This window comes from Molossus molossus, unplaced genomic scaffold, assembly GCF_014108415.1.
Source record: "Molossus molossus isolate mMolMol1 unplaced genomic scaffold, mMolMol1.p scaffold_m16_p_8, whole genome shotgun sequence".
NCBI classification, from domain to species: Eukaryota; Metazoa; Chordata; class Mammalia; order Chiroptera; family Molossidae; genus Molossus; species Molossus molossus.
Window position 1 is genome coordinate 35,209,677 of NW_023425402.1, and position 14,641 is coordinate 35,224,317.

At 35.8% G+C, this 14,641-nt stretch overlaps 1 protein-coding gene across 5 annotated transcripts in view; it reads left to right on the forward strand.

Moving 5' to 3' along the window:
* The window catches only part of FAM135A (family with sequence similarity 135 member A), a 111,435-nt gene that overhangs the window by 9,174 nt on the left and 87,620 nt on the right, over positions 1–14,641 (forward strand). For all 5 annotated transcript variants that reach the window (XM_036248754.1, XM_036248755.1, XM_036248758.1 and 2 more), the window contains exons 3-4: positions 322–437; positions 9,710–9,789. In XM_036248754.1, coding sequence (XP_036104647.1) covers positions 361–437; positions 9,710–9,789 — 157 coding nt within the window. In that variant the 5' untranslated portion in view covers positions 322–360. The remainder of the gene's footprint in view (positions 1–321; positions 438–9,709; positions 9,790–14,641) is intronic.

Here is a 14,641-nt window from a genome sequence, read left to right on the forward strand (position 1 = left end):
ATAAAGTCAAGAGTTTCTTTTGGCAATTAGGTATTATTATTTATTATCACATGCCACAAAGGGAAACAAATCTTAGAAAAACATTCTAGCAGGACATATCTTAAATTATACAGTGCTATTTAGTAAATATATTATTATTAAGTATAGATTTTGGTGCTGTTTTGTTGGATTAGTCTAAGGTAGGTACAGTGAACTAATTTGCTTCATTTTTCTTTTCTACCTGTATATGATACTCAAATATTAAAAACAAGCGTTTTCTTAAATTGGCATTTTTGTTATTGAGCTTCTTCATGATCCCTCCCCCCCCCTTCTTTAACCTAGGTGCTGTTACCAGATTTGTCTTCTGAATATAAATTAAAAATGACTGAAGTTCAAGCAATGGTAGAATTCTCTGTGGAGCTAAACAAGTTCTACAATGTGGATTTATTTCAGAGAGGGTATGTATTTTAATGTGAAAACTATTTATTTTGCATAAGATAACATGTATAGTTTTCATTTATATTTAATTACATACTTTTGTTCCAATATATATAAAGAAAACAATGAGGTATATTCAAGTAATTATTTTCACAGAGGAATTTATATTTAAATACATGTTTGGGAATTATCCACATGGGTATAATGATAATACTGGATATATTTAACATGTGTTTATAAATTTATGCTGATCTTTCAGAGAACTTCAGTGAAAATGTATAAGGTCTCCTTTCTACTTTGTAAAAGCTTATACTGTATGGGGAAAATAAAATATATACACAAAACACCTAAGAAAGAACACAAAATGATGAATATTTAGTAAGTATAAGTAGGAAGTGCTCTAGGAAAGAACAGAAAAAGATCTTTCTAGTTTATTGTGCTAGGTAAGGCATTATGGAAGGATAGGATCAAAGTATGGATAAGACTTGGATAAGCAAAGGATAAAGTGAAAGACTATTAATACATTAGCACCAAACCAACACAGGAAGAAATGTTGAAAGGACTGCTGTAATTAGTAGAACAAATAGGAAGAAAAATATAACCAAACTAAATAAAAATGGCAATAAATAAGTACATATCAATAATCACCTTAAATGTAAATGGACTGAATGCTCCGATAAAAATACACAGAGTAGCTGAATGGATAAGAAAGCATGACTCACATATATGTTGTTTACAAGAGACCCACCTCACAACAAAAGACATAGGTTGAAAGTGAAGTGATGGAAAAAAATCTTCCAAGCAAACAGAAAGGAAAAAAAAGCAGGGGTAGCAATACTCATATCTGATAAAGTAGATTTCAAAAGGAAGGCCATATCTAGAGACAAAGAAGGCCACTATATAATATTGAAAGAATCTATCCAACAGGAAGATATAACCTCAATAAACATATATGCACCCAATATAGGAGCACCAAAATATATTAAAAATCTTCTGGAGGACTTCAAAGGAGAAATCACAGCAACACAATCATAGCAAGGGACTTCAACACCTCGTTGACACCACTGGATAGATCCTGTAGGCAAAAAATTAGCAAGGAAATAGAGACTCTAAATGAAGCACTAGACCAAATGGATTTAATAGATATCTACAGAGAATTACACCCCAAAACTACAGAATTCACATTTTTCTCAAGTGCACATGGGACATTCTCAAAGATAGATCACATGTCAGGGCACAAACTAAGTCTCCACAAGTTCAAGAAGATTGAAATCATATGAAGCATCTTCTCAGATCACAATGGCATGCAACTAGAAATCAATTGCAACAAGAACATGCAAAGACATTTGAACACATGGAGGCTAAATAGCATGTTATTAAACAATGAGTGGGTTACCGAGGAGATAAAGAAAGAAATTAAAAACTACCTGGAAACCAATGAAAATGAACACACAACAACACAATATCTGTGGGATGCAGCAAAAGCAGTTCTGAGAGGGAAGTTCATAGCACTACAGGCCTACCTCAAGAAACAAGAAAAAGTTCTAATTGACTGTCTAACCTCACAACTTAAAGAATTAGAAAGCAAACAAAAAGAAAACCCCAGAGCAAGTAGAAGGAAGCAAATAGTAAAGATCAGAGCAGAAATAAATGACATAGAGACCAAAATAATAATTCGAAGGATCAATGAAACAAAGAGCTGGTTTTTAGAAAAGATAAACAAGAATGATGGACCCTTAGGTAGATTCACCAAGAAACAAAGAGAGAGAACCCAAATACACAAAATCAGAAATGAAAGAAGAGAAGTAACAACTGACACCACAGAAATAAAAAGATCGTTAACAGCTACTATGAACAATTATGGGGCAACAAATTTGACAATCTAAGCGAAATGGACAAATTTCTGGAAACACGCAGTCTCCCAAAACTGGACCGGGAAGAGATAGAAAGCTTGAACAGACCAATAACAACTAAGGAAATTGAAGAGGTAATCAAGACTCTCCCAAAAAACAAAAGCCCAGGCCCAGATGGCTTCACGGGGGAGTTTTATTGAACATTCAAAGAAGAACTAACACCCATTCTCCTCAAACTATTTCAAACATTTCAAGAAGAAGGAAGACTTGCAAACTCGTTTCATGAGACCAGCATTATTCTAACTCCAAAACCAGAAAAAGACACTGCTAAGAAAGAAAACTGCAGGCCAATATTCCTGATGAACATAGACACCAAAATCCTGAACAAAATACTAGCAAATCGGGTCCAGCAATACATCAAAAAAATTATTCACCGTGATCAAGTGGGATTGGTCCCAGGGATGCAAGGCTGGTACAGTATTCACAAATCAATAAATGTGATACACCACATAAACAAAATGAAGAATAAAAACCACATGATCATATCAATAGATGCTGAAAAAGCATTCGACAAAAGCCAGCATCCATTTCTAATAAAAACACTCAGCAGTGTGGGTATAGAGGGATCATATCTCAAAATAATAAAGGCCATATATGAAAGACCTACAGCCAACATCATATTCAATGGGCAGAAACTAAAAGTATTTCCCTTAAGAACAGGAACAAGACAGGGATGCCCACTTTTGCCACTCATTTAACATAACACTGGAAGTCTTAGCCACAGCAATCAGACATGAAGAAAAAATAAAAGGGATACAAATTGGAAAGGAGGAAGTGAAACTGTCATTATTTGCAGATGACATGATATTATACATAGAAAACCCTAAAGACTCCATCAAAAATCTACTACACTTAATAAATGAATTTGGCAAAGTAGCAGGATACAAAATTAACGTCAGGAAATCGATGGCATTTTTATACACCAATGATGAACTCACAGAAAGAGAAACTGAAAAAACAATCCCATTTACCATCTCGGCAAAGAAATTAAGATATTTAGGAATAAACTTAACCAAAGAAGTAAAGGACCTATTTGCGGAAAACTACAGGACATTGAAAAAAATAGAGGAAGATATAAAAAAGTAGAATCACATATCTTGTTCATGGATTGGAAGAATTAACATTATTAAAATGTCCATATTACCCAAAGCAATCTATAGATTCAATGCAATCTCCATCAAAATACCAACAGCATACTTCACAGAACTAGAACAAATACTTCAAAAGTTTATATGGAACCAAAAAAGACCCTGAATAGCCACAGCAATCTTGAAAAAGGACAGAGTAGGTGGGATCACAATACCAGATACCAGGTTATACTACAAAGCGACTGAAATTAAAACAACCTGGTACTGGCACAAGAACAGGCAGACAGACCAGTGGAACAGAATAGAGAACCCAGAAATGGACCCAAGGCAATATGCTCAATTAATATTTGACAGAGGTGGCAAGAGCATACAGTGGAGTAAAAACAGCCTCTTTAATAAATGGTGTTGGGAAAATTGGACAGCTACATTCAAAAAAATGAAACTAGACTATCAACTTACACCATACACAAAAGTAAACTCAAAATGGATAAAAGACTTAAATGTGACCCGTGAATCCATAAAAATTCTAGAAGAAAATGTAGGCAACAAAATTTCAGACATCATACGGAGCAGAATTTTCACTGATACATCACCTAAGGCAACAGAAACAAAGGAAAAAATGAACACATTGGACTACATCAAACTCAAAAGCTTCTGCACAGCTAAAGAAACAACCATCAAAATGGAAAGGCAACCCACTGTATGAGAGAACATTATTGCCAATGATACATCAGATAAGGGGTTAATTTCGAAAATATATAGAGTACTCATACAACTCAACAAAAGGAAGACAAAGAACCCAATTAAAAATGGGCGGAGGAGCTGAATAGCCACCTCTCCAAACAGGACCTACAAATGGCCAAGAGACTTACGAAGAAATGCTCAACATCACTAATCATCAGAGAGATGCAAATTAAAACAACAATGAGGTATCACCTCACACCTGTCAGAATGGTCGCCGTCAACAAATCATTAAACAAGTGTTGGCGAGGGTGTGGAGAAAAGGGGACTCTAGTGCACTGCTGGTGGGAATGCAGACTGGTGCAGCCACTATGGAAAACAATATGGTGTTACCTCAAAAAATTAAAAACTGAACTTCCATTTAACCCCGTGATCCCACGTCTAGGAATATACCCTAAGAAGCCTGACACACCCATCAGAAAGAATATATGTACCCCCATGTTCGTAGCTGCACTATTTACAATAGCTAAGATCTAGAAACAGCCCAAGTGTCCATCAGTAGACGAATGGATAAAAAAGCCGTGGTACATATACACAATGGAGTACCATGCAGCTGTAAGAAAGAAAGATCTCTTATCCTTTGAGACTACATGGAGAAACCTAGAAAGTATTATTCTAAGTGAAACAAGCCAAGCAGAAAAAGACAAATACCACATAATCTCACTTATTTGTGGAATAAAATGAACATAACAGTCTGAGGAATAAGGTAGACCCAGAAACACGGACGTAGGGTACAGATCGACAACCCTCAGAGGAGGGGGTGGTGGGGGGAAGGAAGAGATAGACCACAGAACTTATATGCATGTGTGCATAACCAATGGACATGGACATCAAAGCCTGGGACGGGGCGGGGGGGATGGGAAAGAGGGTGTCAATGGGATAAAAAAGGAGAAACCTCTGTAACAAAAATAAAATTAAAAAAATAACTAAAGAAAAAAAAAGTGAAAGACCCTTTTAGTAGGTAAGAGCAGTATGAATCAATCATGTCTTGGAATTAGGAATGAACATGTCATTTTAAAGAATATTTAGGAGATTGGATATTCTCTAGAAGAATTACAGAAGAAAAGATAGTAAAGAAAGGAGAGGTTATATATGTGAAAGGCTTTTAATGTCTGGAGAAGAGTTGACACTAAGGATTAGGGTATTCATTGATAATTTTCAAGTAAGGATGAAATTATCACTATTATTATAATAAGCACTTACTAACTTGATGGAAATTATGATGTGTTAGATTGATGATTGTGTATAAGAAATAGAGGCATAGGGAACAGTTTAGAGGTGCTTGCAGTAACTCAAGATATATACCTGAAGGTCTGTACTACGAATGGTAGTAGTGCCCTGGCCAGATTGGCTCAATGGTTACAGCATCAGCCCAAAGACCAATGAATCACGGGTTCGATTCCGGTCAAGGGCATGTATTTTGGTTATGGTTCATCCCTGGCCCTGGTGGGCTCATGCAGGAGGCAGCCAGTTGATGTGACTCTATCACTTGGATGTTTCTCTGTCTCTCTCTCCCTCCCTCCCTCCCACTCTATCTGATAATAAGTACAAAAGTGTCCTTGGGTGAGGAATAATAATAATAATAAAAAAAGAATGGTAGTAGAATTAAAACAACTATGAGGTATCACCTCACACCTGTCAGAATGGTCGCCGTCAACAAATCATCAAACAACAAGTGTTGGCGAGGGTATGGAAAAAAGGGGACTCCAGTACACTGCTGGTGGGAATGCAGACTGGTGCAGCCACTATGGAAAACAATATGGTGTTACCTCAAAACATTAAAAATTGAACTGGTATTTGACCCAGTGACCCCACTTCTAGGAATATACCCTAAGAAGTCTGAAACAGCCCTGGCTGGTTTGGCTCAGCGGTTAGAGCGTCGGCCTGCGGTCCCGAGAGACCCGGGTTCGGTTCCCACTAAGGGCATGTACCTCGGTTGCAGTTTGTCCCCGGCCCTGGTTGGTCGTGTGGGTGGCAGCCACTCGATGTGTCCCTTTCACATCGATGTTTCTCTCTCTCTTCCTCTCTCCCCCTCCCACTCTACCTGAACAAAAAAAAAAGAAGAAGCCTGAAACACCAATCAGAAAGAATATATGTACCCCCATGTTCGTAGCAGCACTATTTACAATAGCTAAGATCTGGAAACAGCCCAAGTGTCCATCAGTAGACGAATGGATATAAAAGCTTTGGTACATATGCACAATGGAGTACTATGCAGCTGTAAGAAGGATAGATCTCTTATTCTTTGAGATGATGTGGAGGGACCTGGAAAGTATTATCTTAAGCAAAACAAGACAAACAGAGAAAGACAAGTATCATATGATCTCATTTATTTGTGGAATATAATGAACATAACAGTCTCAGGAATGGGGTCGTCCCAGAGATGTGGAAGTGGGGTACAGACTGACTATCCCCAGAAGAGGGGGTGTGGGGGGGGAGATAAACCACAGATCTTATAAGCATGTATGCATGAACAATGGACATGGACAACAAAGCTGGGGACTGGGCAGGGTGGGAAGGGGAGGTGTGGGTCAATAGGGGAAAAAGGAGAAACATCTGTAACGGAAACAAATTAATAAAGAAAAAAAAGTGGTAGTAGTGCAGCTATGACTAATAGGGAGTAGAATGAGAGAAATCTGAGGTTTGTTTGTTTGTTTGTTTGTTTGTTTGTTCTGGGTTGGCTTTTCCATCCTCTTGAAAATATAAAACAACTGTGCTATACTCTGTTCCACATGATCTCTCATCCCTCAGCAGGAGAGCCTAGACTTGCTCTTATGGCAGAGGCAGGAGTCCAGGACAGAGCAGAAGATGCCAAGGCCCCTTGAATTGGCCTACTTGTTACTTCCACTGCATTCGTTTAGTAAGCAAGTTACAAGTTAGACAAGGTATCTAGGCTAGTGGCTCTTTGACCAATAAAATTTAAAACTTTATGGGTTTCTATGTTTTTTATATAACCCATTCCATGAATTGTTTTTTAAGGCATGACCACTCTCTAGATGTAATCACTACTTTTTGGGGATCAGCATTCTGTGGGATCATGCCCTTAAACTTCCTAAAAACCCTTTTGTCAAACAAAATGTGTACTTAAGACACTGCCGTAATTCCTTTAAAGATCTTAAGAAAGGACTTATAGCCACACACATAATGTGATCTTTGTTCATGGCTGCATTTTATTTTGAAATTTTTTAGGGAAACAAGATAAAAATACAGTTTTATATTCCAACCCAGCAAGTGTTAGTCTCTATATTCTCTCTAGATTCTGCTTGTAAAATGACCAGTTGTTTCTTTAGCGTATCTCTTTCTTAAATCTTATACTTAGCTAAGAGCAGCCAGTGGACATTTTTAGCTTTCTGCCTGGAAATTAGCTTGCTCATGGACAAAAGTTTCTTTGGTACACATTGTCTGAATTCTTCTAAGTTATTGCTGACATATTTACCTAAGTTTCATCACTACATAACATGGGTTACCACTTTTTAAATCTTCTATAGTTTCCTCATTATTTTTCTTGCTCTGTTACTATAACTATTATTTTGATCCCCAAGTCAGTGTGACATATTTTAAGTTTTTGTTAGGTATCAATTTCTGTATTAGTTATGTATTGCCACCATAATGCAGCTAAGAACAAGCATAAAGCTTCAGTGGCATCACAATGATAAACATTTATAAGTCTATTGATCAGCCGAATGAATGGTTCTTCTGATCTGGGCTGGTTTGACTAATCTTTGCTGAGCTCACTCATGAATTCACAGTCAACTGGTAGGTTGGTTGGGTGCCAGCTGATACAGAATGGTCACTTTGGTGGACTCAGCTGTTTTATGACCTCTCACATTCTAGCTTATTCTCATGGAGGAGGCAGGTTTCCAAAGTGAAAGAAACTATATAAGACCTTTTAAGACCTAGGCTTTGAACTAGCACTCATCTCAGCCACATTGTATTAACCGAAACAAGTCATAAAGCCCACCCAGATTTAAGGGGTGGGGAACTCCACTCCACTTTTTAATGGAAGTCACATTGCAAGAAATATGGATACAGGGACGGGCAAAAAAAATTGGAAACCTTTTTAAAACCAACCTATCACACACTTTAAGGTTGTTTTTTTTAAATTAATTTCTATGAGCCATTTTGGGGAATAATTAGTAGGATTTAACAACTGATTCCATGTAGAGGATGATGCTGACACAAAAAACATTTAATAATATGTATGAAGAGGTATTAATTTGCATGATTTTTAGAATTACTTTGAAATCGCTCAGCAAAGAAAAGAAGTACTGATGAATTAAATATGGTAAAATCTTTCTAAATGATGGAAATAGGCAGTGGATATATTAGTTTATTGCTCTACTTTTTGCAGATTTAGAATTTGTAATGTGAGATGTAAAAGATAATACTGAAGTTTTAAATCACATTGACTTGAATGATATTAGAAATTAAAATAAGCCCAGATAAGTAATGAAGTTGAAGAGGATGACTGGTGTGGGACTCAAGATTAGTTCATTTCAATATGTTGAGTTTAAAGTGAGATATGTTAAAGAATAAATATTTAATTGAGAAAATTTAAAGATATAGTTGGTTTTATGGAGCAATTTATGAATCAGGCAGCATCCCATCTAGTAAGTAGAGAGGAGCCCCAGAAGCTGTACGATATGGAAGACATTTTTAGGTAGAAATGGGGTGGGACAAGAAAGGTACTAGAAAAGAAAGGATTATTTCAAGCAAGGTTACCTTACTTGGAGGAAAGAAGGGATCTTCTTGTCAGGCAGATTCCACTAGCTTCCTGTGGTGCATAGAGAGGGCCTGCTTGACAGATTACCTCATTGGTAGTGACCAGAAAATTCCAGATTGACCAATTAAGATAACATTCCTAGAAAAGGTTGAAACTGCATTTAGGCTAGGTATTAAGTCTAGGTTCCTTGTGATGGGCTGTAGCATAAGTAACTTGATTTTGGATCTGTGGTTTTCTCTTTAACATCTCCTAGTGGAGATAGTTTGTAAATAGATTTGGAACTGGGTATAAAGATTAAGTGAATTATTGTTCCCTTTTATTGTCAACCATCATAAATATAGCATGTATAATTGCTGCTTTTATTAATTTGCTGTTATTCTACTATCTGGTTTCCCTATTCATGGAGGACTTTTGAAGACTATAATGTTACTGATCTTTCAAAACTCTAATGATTAAAAGCTTACTGTTCTTAGATATATGGCTTGACTTGTTTATATGTAAGAATATTTTCAAGGATTTAATTTACTCTCTTTTTCTATTCTGATTTATCTTTTTTTTTCTTTTAAATCTTTTCTCTGTGCTAGTTATTGAATCCTTACTACTTCTACCATTTAAGCTAGTTAACTCAGAGCTTCCTTTGAAGCTCTATTTGATCTAGTATTTAATTGGTGGATCTCATGCATTGTTTTCCATCAACAGTAAGTATTATGGGAGACTGATATTAGCAGTAAACTTTATTACTTTAGTACATATATATATATAGAAATTGGGCATTGCATATTTTAAATATATTTTTTGAAATGCCTTCTTTGTCTCTTTTGCTTTAGTTTTTACCAGATTCGTGCATCTATGAAAATTCCACCAAGAGTTCCCCACAGAGTAGAAGCCAGTTTGTTTCATGCAACAGGTACGCTAAGGAATATTTTCAACTTAAAAAAATCTGAAGCAACATTATATTGACCAATAATAACTTTTCATAATTATTTTTATGTTTTAAATTATAAATATAGGATACCATAGGCTAAGAACATCATCATAATACCTCTTATAAAAAAATATAGTTGAGACCTCAGTAAAACAGTCTTGTTTATAGGTTCCTCTTAGCTTTTTTATTTTGAGAAAATGAAAAAAAAAAATGTGTGTGAAATTTTCAGGAAGACAGACATTAGTAGGTGTGGTCATCAATTTTATCATGTGGGATGCAATTTTATTTTATTTTTTAAATATGTTTTTATTGATCTTATTTTAGAGAAGAAGGGAGAGAGAGAGAAAAACATCCATGTGAGAGAGAGACATTGATCAGCTGCCTCCTGCACGCCCCCCACTGGGGATCGAACCCGTAACCCAGGCATGTGCCCCGACCAGGAATCGAACTGGGACTTCTTAGTCCATGGGATGAAGCTCAATCCACTAAGCCACACCAGCCAGGCATGTGGAATGTAATTTTAAAAATATACAGTGAATGTGAATGCATAATTTGACATGATTGTCAGAGATGTTTTATGATAAAGTTTAGTAGTATGCATTTTGAGAATTTTTTTTAACTACATTTTTTTTCTGTAACTACTTCAATTAGAAAGCAAAGAGCCAGAAGGCAAATAAGAAAGTATAAAATGTATAATGTTATAGCAGCTCTGTTAATTACTCATATTCTAAAGAGAAACACCAGAATTAACGTGTTTGAACCAAAACTGGTGGCCCTGACATAATCACTGGGCATTTTTTCAGATTTCTTGATACAAGTATACTATTTTATTCTATGAAGTTAGAAAGTGAAATCATTAATGAGACATTTTAGAGAGTTATCTAGTATGAATTGCCAGTTGTCAAAGCATCTTAAAATAATAAAATACACCTACTACTAAAGTTGTGCTGAGCTTAATGCAGTTCCATTTTGAAACTTAAAAGCATATTCTGGAAATCTGAAATATTTAGCACTATCTTTTTAGCATACTATGCATACTAAAATGGTGGTTAATGTTAAATTTTAATGAATTGTATATAATGAAGAGATTACTCTATTTTCCTGAAGACTATCAAAATGCTCAGGGAGGCCTGTTAATTGCTCATGACCAAAATATACACATTCTTTTAAAAAGAAAAATATATTTTTCTTCTTGGCCTGGTGTACATGTTAAAAGATATATTTATTATCAATAGATCTTTTGTAAGTCTACATTGTGGGAAACACAGAGGTTAAAACAACTAATGTTGCAAGATAGATCTGGTACTCCCTCTTTGAACTTCCTAGTAAACTAAATGTCTTGCTCTATTGTATCTCCTAAAGTTGCCAGTTGAAAAAACTAGGAAGACTTTTTTTTCCTGAATCTCTTTATATTTATTTTTTCACCTTTATTGAGGAATAATTGACAAATATAATTATAGTATATATTTAAAGAGTACCATGTGATTTGATATACACATACATTGTGAAATAGTTACCACGATCAAGATATTAGCACATCTATCATCTCACATAGTTAACTTTTTGTGTATGTGTGATGAAAATGCTTAATATTTATGTTTAGCAGATTTCAAATATACACTTTATTTACTGTAGTCACTATACTGTGCATTAGATCCTCATAACTTATGTATCTTATAACTGAAAGTTTGTTCCTTTGATCTATATCTCCCCTTTCTCCCCCCACCACTCCTCACCCCCAACCCCTGGCAACTACCATTCTACTATCAGTTTCAGTAAAATTGACTTTTTTGTTTTGTTTTGTTTTGTTTCTATATGTAAATCATACCATACAGTATTTGTCTTTCTCTCTCTGGCTTATGCCATTTAGCAGAATGTCCTCCAGGTTCTTCCATATTGTTGCAAATGGCAGGATATCCGTCTTTTGTATGGCTGAATAATATTCTATCATGTATATATACCACATTTTCTTTATGTCTTCATCCACTGACAGACACTTAAGTTATTTTCCTATCTTGGCTATTGTGAATAATACTACAATGAACATGGGAGTGCAGATATCTCTTTGAGATCCTGATTTTGTTTTGAATATATAACCTGGAGAGGGATTACTGAATCATATAGTAGTTTTGTTTTTAATTTTTTGAGAAATCTCCAGGCTCTTCCCATTGTGGCTGCACCCATCTGTATTCCCACCAATAGCGCACAAGGGTTTCCTTTCTTCACATTCTCACCAACACTTGCTATCTCTTGAATTGTTGATAATAGCCATTCTTACAGGTGTGAGGTGATATCTCTTTGGGTTTTGATTTACATTTCATGATGAGTAGTGATACTGAGCACCTTTTTCATGTACTTGTAGGTCATTTGTATGTCTTCGCAAATGTGTATTTAGCCTCTGCCCATTTTTAAATCAGATTGTTTGTTTTGCTGTTAAGTTGCATGAGTTCTTTATATATTTTGTATATTAACCCCTTATCAGATACATGATTCACAAATATTTTCTCCCATTAGGTAGGTTGCCTTTTAATTTTGTTGATGTTATCCTTTGCTGTGTAGAAGCTTTTTAGTTTGATAGTCCTATTTATTTAGTTTTGCCTTTGCTTTTGATGACCAATCTAAATAATCATTGGCAAGATCAGTGTCAAGGAGCTTTTCACCCCTCGTGTATGTGTTTTATTTATTTTAGAGAGAGGGAGAGAAAACACTGATTTGTTGTTCTACTTATTTATGTATTCACTGGTTCATTCTTGTATGTGTCCTGACCGGGGATTGAACCTGCAACTGTAGCATATTGGGTCGATGATCTAACCAACTGAGGTACCTGGCCAGGGCCAACCCTGTATTATCTTCTAAGGGTTTTATGGTTTCATGTCTTAAATTTGAGTTTTTAATCCATTTTGAGTTAATTTTTTTTTTTGAGTGGTATAAGATAGGGGTCCAGTTTCATTCTTTTGCATGAAGGTATTCATTTTTCCCAGCACCTATTATGTGTTCTTGACACTTTGTCAAAGATTAGTTGACCATATGTGGGTGGGTTTATTTCAGGGCAATTTTGTTTCATTGTGCCTGTTTTATGCCAGTATCATACTGTTTTGATTATATAAGTCTTATAATAGAAGTTGAAATAGGGAAGTATGATGCTTCCAGCTTTGTTCATTTTTTAAAGATTGTTCTGGCTATTCAGGATCATTTGTCGTCTCATGAATTTTAGGTAGTTTTTTTCTATTTATTTGAAAAATGTCATCGGGATTTTGATAGAGATTTTATTGAATCCATAGATCATTTGGAGTAGTATGGACATTTTAACAGTATTTATTCTTCCAATCCAAAAACATGAGATATCTTTCCATTTATTTGTGCCTTATTCAGTTTCTTTCATCTATATCTTATAGTTTTCATTATAAAGGTCTTTCATCTCCTGGTTTAGATTTATTTCATTTTTTTTTAATCTGTTGTAAATGGGATTGCTTTCTTAATTTCTCTTTAGAGTAGTTCATTGTTGGCTTATAGAAATGCAGCTGATTTTTTAACGTTGAGTAAACATTTAGTACCCTGCAATTTTATTGAAACTTGTCAAATAGCTCTACTCGTTTTTTGATGGAGTCTTTAGGGTTTTCAATATATAAGATCATGTCATCTTCAAATAGTGACAGTTTTACTTCTTTTCTATTGGATACCTTTACTTTCTTTTTATTACCAATTTATTGTGGCTAGGACTTCTAGTGCTATGATGCATAGAAGTGATTAGAATGGATATTCTTGTCTTTTTCCTGACTTAGAGGAACACTTTCAACTTTTCACAGTTGAGTATGATGCTAGCTGTGGGCCTGTTATATATGGCCGTTATATGTTGAAGTATATTTCTTTTACACCTAATTTATTTAGAGTTTTTATCATCAAAATATGTTGAGCCCTGCCTGGTGTAGCTCAGTTGCTTGAGCGTGGTCCCATGTACCAAAAGATTGCTGGTTCATTTCCAGGTCAGGGCACGTACCCAGGTTGCTTGCTCAATCCGCAGTGGAGATGTGCAGGAGGCAGCCAATCAATGTTTCTCTCTCACTTAGATGTTTCTTTCTACCCCTCCCCCATCCTTCCTCTTTCTCTAAAATCAATAAAACAGCCCTGGCCGGTTTGGCTCAGCGGTTGGAGCGTCCGCCTGTGGTCTGGAGAGACCCGGGTTCGGTTCTCGCTAAGGGCACGTACCTCGGTTGCAGTTTGTCCCCGGCCCTGGTTGGTCGTGCGGGTGGCAGCCACTCGATGTGTCTCTTTCACATCGATGTTTCCCTCTCTCTCTCTCTTTCTCTCTCTCCCTCCCACTCTATCTGTACAAAAAATGGAAAAATGTCCTCGGGTGAGGATTAAAAAAAAATAATAATAAAAAAAAAATAAAATTAATAAAACAACATGTGTGTATGTGTGTCTGTGTGTGTATACTTTTTTTAATTCCTCACCCGAGGATATTTTTCTGTTTATCATTGGATAGAGTAGGAGGGAGGGAGAGAGAGAGAAAGAAAGAAACATCAATTGGTTGCTTCCTGCACATGCCCTGACCAGGGTGGGGATTGAACCTGCAACCCAAGTACATGCCCTTGACAGCGAGTTGAACCTGAGACCCTTAGGTGTGTGGGCTGATGTTCTAACCACTGTGCAACATTGGCTAAGGCAGATTTTGTCAAATGCTTTTTCTGCATCTGTTGAGATGATCATATGATTTTTCTTCATTTTGTTTGTGGTATCATGCTTGTTAATATGTATATAGTTTTTAAAACATATACCCCCAGCACAAGTATTTCTTTCTAATTTTTTAAAATATTTTTTATTGCCCTAAACC